Below are 4,418 nucleotides of genomic sequence, written 5' to 3' on the forward strand. Positions count from 1 at the left end.
AAAAGATACTTGGAAATTTTATAAAATTATCATTAGAAAAAATCTCAAACAATGTTCCTTATTGTGAATCTAATTCTATGGTCATTTTTATTATAGTTTTTGAAAGTTGTTTCCTTTTATTCTTAATTACAAAAAAAATTTCAAATTGATGCATACATTATTTTTAAAGAAAAATTACATAGAAATTGTTTGTTATGGATAATAGTGAGAAGTGAAAATTTTCTATTAAGAGACCCTATAATTAAAGATGTAAAGTTCGAGACAAATTGGACAATCTTTAAAAAATAAAAAGATTATGAAATGGGATTTAAAAATAAGTTACAAATATTTAGTCGCCCTTAGAACTTGAACTAATTAGAAAAATTAGACCATAATTAATGGACAAGATACCGGATGAATTAACAAAAGAATCAAATTCTATCATGCAACAAAAATAGAGATTCCACAAAAAACCACACAATCAAGAGTTGATATTTTAAAAACTCAAGAAAAGGATTAAACATGAAATGATTAGTACAATGGTTACTACGTCATACATTTTAATAATCTAAATCTTAATTTAATTAACATGCATCTATTGCTAATAAAAAGTTAAAAAAATTATACGAAAGTCTAAAGTATTGCAAAACCCATAAATGGGCCTATAAGATTCAAATGGCACAATAGGCATGGAACCTTGAGTGACTATTAATATTACTCCCCCATGCAGTAGTTTGGGGTTGCTCTCTAATAATATTATTTGAGGTCCCTTTCATGCATCATTCTATTTGCGAGTTTGGTAGGCTCGGAGTTATCCTATAATTTACATCTAGGTTTGGGTATTAGGTTTTGTGGATTCGTCTATTATTAATTTATATATATATATATATATATATATATATATATATATATATATATATATATATATAGTACCATGTATCATAGTACAGTATACATAAAGATAAAGATTAAAGGTACATATTAGCTTTGAGTATGTATTGCTTGCTGTGATATAAACTAGTTACAGAAGTAGAGTCAGAGCGTTTCAAATATAAGTGGCATGCCATACTGAGGCTGCAAGGTGAGGACAACAGAGGGTGCATGGCGGTAGTTGGGGGAGAGGCGGAAGCGGTAGCGTTGCAGGATGGTCGATAGCACCACCTTGCCTTCCAGCATGGCCAAGGTCTGCCCAATGCAGCTGCGGGGCCCCATCGAGAATGGCATGAAGGCATGGGGCACGCTGCTTGCCGTCCCCACCCCACCCTCGAACCGCTCAGGTCGAAACTCTAACGCATCAGGGCCCCAATACCTCTTGTCATGGTGCCATGCAATGACCGGCGCAATTAGCACAGTCCCTGCAGGGACTACAATATTCTTGCCAAGCTGCAGGTCTGTGGGTGCCTTCCTTAGCACGCTTACCACAGGAGGGTATAACCGCAGTGTTTCATTCAACACCATGGTTACCTGCAACCAAGCAAAAACACACAGCACCAGCTTCAGCTGATGGAAAGTTATTGAACCACCTTATTGAAAGCTTCTTGATAAGATTCCTTTCCTCCCGTCGATTAATGGCGTAGCTAATATGTGAGCCAAAAACATCATTCGGACAGTCATTATGTCTCATTTGCAGTTAACTTGGAGATTGAACTTGGGTGAAACAAGACCCATAAAGAACTAATTAGACTCTGCTCAGACTTTTGTCGGCAGAGCCAAAGGTAGACCTAAGAGGATTGACAATAAAGTGCAAGAAATATTCCAGCATATGCAGCTCAGATTCCATAAATGGAGTCATCGGAGCTCGCAGAATATATTTCAATCTTGGTGAAAGTACCAGTCAGAGACATCAGAGTACAACTCACTGAATGATTTGACTACACATGTAGCCTTGTAACTTGTTATCCATGAAAACGATTGGAGATGAATGTGCTGTGTTACTCACAATTTTCAGGCGATTGATCGACTCAGCTGATGGTGGCTCCATCCCACAAACAACATGCACTTCCTCTCTTGCCCGCTCCTGCCATTCAGGGTTGGTTGCCAACAATAGAAATGCCCATGTTAACAATGTCGATGTGGTCTCATGCCCAGCAAAGAAGAAGATCTTACACTCATCAATAATATCGTCGATCCCCATAGTCAGGTTCTTCTGACTTCCCTGCTGTTGTCCAGCATTTGCAGCTATCAGAAGCCCAAGAAGATCGTGACCAGACATGCTTCCAGTTCTGCTTGCTTCGAATCGCTTCTCAACAAGCTGCCTAAGTATACTGACTATCTTCCTGTTCAGCTTCCACCGATGGCGATTAAATGCAGTTGGTAAAAATCTGCTCAAACAGGCACATATATGTTTCAATTACTGGCATCAGATTGAATCTGCACATGGTATACCACCCTCAACTACTTCAGGCTATCCAGTCACACCAACTCTACACTATCATTAAGTTGCCCCTTGTCAAAAAATGGGCACAGGGTTCCTGACCTTGAACCAGGGATGTAGATGGTGCGTGATATTTTATCTATAAGAATCTGTTGTTCATGCTGCAGCTCAAACACTTGCTTGCCTTCTGCAAAGCTGCTTCCGAATGCAGTGTGGGCAATGATATCTCCGGTTAAGTTTCGAAATTCCTCAAATGCATCGATCTCTGATTCCCCTTTGTCCACTCGACTCGCCCATTGCTCCATCATAGAGGTAGTGCAGGCAGCCATAGTTGGAGCCATAGCCTGCACACAACAAGATGATGAGCGAAAGTGCCATGCCAATCGTAAGCTTGACCCTCAAAAAAGTCCATTCAGCCACATAAGTGGGGCCCATTGTTGCCTGCTGGGAACAAGATCAATGTGAGGCAGCATGGCCATGTGAGACGGCCTGAGCCTGATCCTCAGAATGCCCCTGCAGTCCTCTTGCAAAGTGACAGAGAGCTTGTTCCACAGTTTTGAGAACCTAATAAGCTGTTATTTTTGTGCATTTGAATGCAAGTAAACAGTAAAGCCCACATGCAAGAACCCTACCTTGACCTTCTCGAGGAAAAAGGCTGGAGTCATTATGCGTCGACGGTGTGCCCATTGCTCGCCGTCTAAGTTCACAAGGCTATTGCCTGCCAAGTCATCAGTATCAGGCCTTCTCCCTGGCTTTGTGTAATACCCAAACTTGGTTGAGAAAACTTCTCTGGCTTGATCAGGTTCTGTAAGAAAAACTCGGGGTTGTGGTCCAAGCCAGAATACAAAGAAGTCACCTGCTCAGCAGCAAAAGCACAACACAAGACATGGCAAGATGTGAAAGGTGACCAACTGGCAAAGTTTAATTGCTGTGTCAATTGATTACATAGGCACTGTTTTCTCAACCGGCGTGTTTACTGTTAAGACAGTACACAGCCAGTGTCAGAAATTGTTCAGGAGAAATTACCACAGCTGAGATTTTGGAAGGCTTACCTCTACAAAATGCAATCGAGGGAATTCCTCAGGACCCAATTAGTTTAATGCGTCGATGAGTTGTCCTCAATTCACAGTACAACTGTATGAGGCTAACTATCTCTCATCAGTTCAATGCAATGAGAGATTTCCGTCAATTGCCAGCTATGGTAGGAGGATTTATGTTACTTGTAATTAGCAGCTAATTTGTTACGGTCAATCGGTACAAGAAACGTCCTTGAATCGAGCAGTCACAGAGACTCAAGAATGGGAATTGAGTGATAATGGAACAAGAAGCTGGAAGAGTACTCACCGTAGAGCTTGGACCAGTGGTGGAGGTGAGGGAGGGTGCGGTGGGCGATGTCATGGGAGATCTCGCGCATGGGACTCGCGCGCGCGGCCTGGAAGAGGGAGACGAGCTCCGGCTGGTTGCCACGTGGGAGGCGGAAGGGCAGGCATCGGATGCCCTGGGCCTCGAAGGCTCGCTTGATGCGGAGGGGCCTGAGCCAGAAGGCGGGCAGGAGCTTCCAGGCGGCATAGAAGAAGGCCGTAGCGACCAAGACCAGCACAGAAGAGAAGGCGGCCTGCCTCATCTCATGTTCTTCCATATTATATTACCAGTGCTTCACAGATCGAGCTGCTGGAGATCGGTCATATCGATCACGCTGCCCCCATCCCCCATACCTTATAGTGAACACGCCCCCCCGGGGCCCTCTATGGTGATAAGTGTTGAACTTTCAAGGTGAGTCCGAACTTCAACTTATTCAAACACTATTGCAGCATCTACACTATATATCTTACTACTAATTGTTTTGTATTTTTTTTGTAATGCGTATTATATTCAAAGCGAATCAAATAAGTAATTACATACATCATCAATTAGATGCCATGTGGCACTAGGCCATATCCCTCAACTTCTTATGGAACAACTTAAAAATCCAATGCTTGAATTTCAGGACATCCACAATAGACAAAAACTCAATCTTCAATACATGAATGGCACTGTCAAGCTTGATCCTACCTTGAGACCTGAA

At 42.2% G+C, this 4,418-nt stretch overlaps 1 protein-coding gene across 1 annotated transcript; it reads right to left on the reverse strand.

Moving 5' to 3' along the window:
* Nucleotides 1–843: 843 nt before the first annotated feature.
* LOC148017718 (cytochrome P450 CYP72A616-like) lies at nucleotides 844–4,121 on the reverse strand. The gene is made up of 5 exons (XM_087661430.1): nucleotides 3,698–4,121; nucleotides 2,986–3,209; nucleotides 2,456–2,697; nucleotides 1,919–2,300; nucleotides 844–1,443 (listed from the first exon to the last, which is right to left on the reverse strand). The coding sequence occupies exons 1-5, from the start codon at nucleotides 3,990–3,992 to the stop codon at nucleotides 1,015–1,017; spliced, it is 1,572 nt and encodes a 523-aa protein (XP_087517556.1). The 5' UTR covers nucleotides 3,993–4,121; the 3' UTR covers nucleotides 844–1,014.
* Between the last annotated feature and the right edge of the window lie 297 nt (nucleotides 4,122–4,418).

This window comes from Lygodium microphyllum, chromosome 21 (assembly GCF_053477565.2).
Source record: "Lygodium microphyllum isolate KBCC chromosome 21, Lygodium_microphyllum_v1.1.10, whole genome shotgun sequence".
NCBI classification, from domain to species: domain Eukaryota; kingdom Viridiplantae; phylum Streptophyta; class Polypodiopsida; order Schizaeales; family Lygodiaceae; genus Lygodium; species Lygodium microphyllum.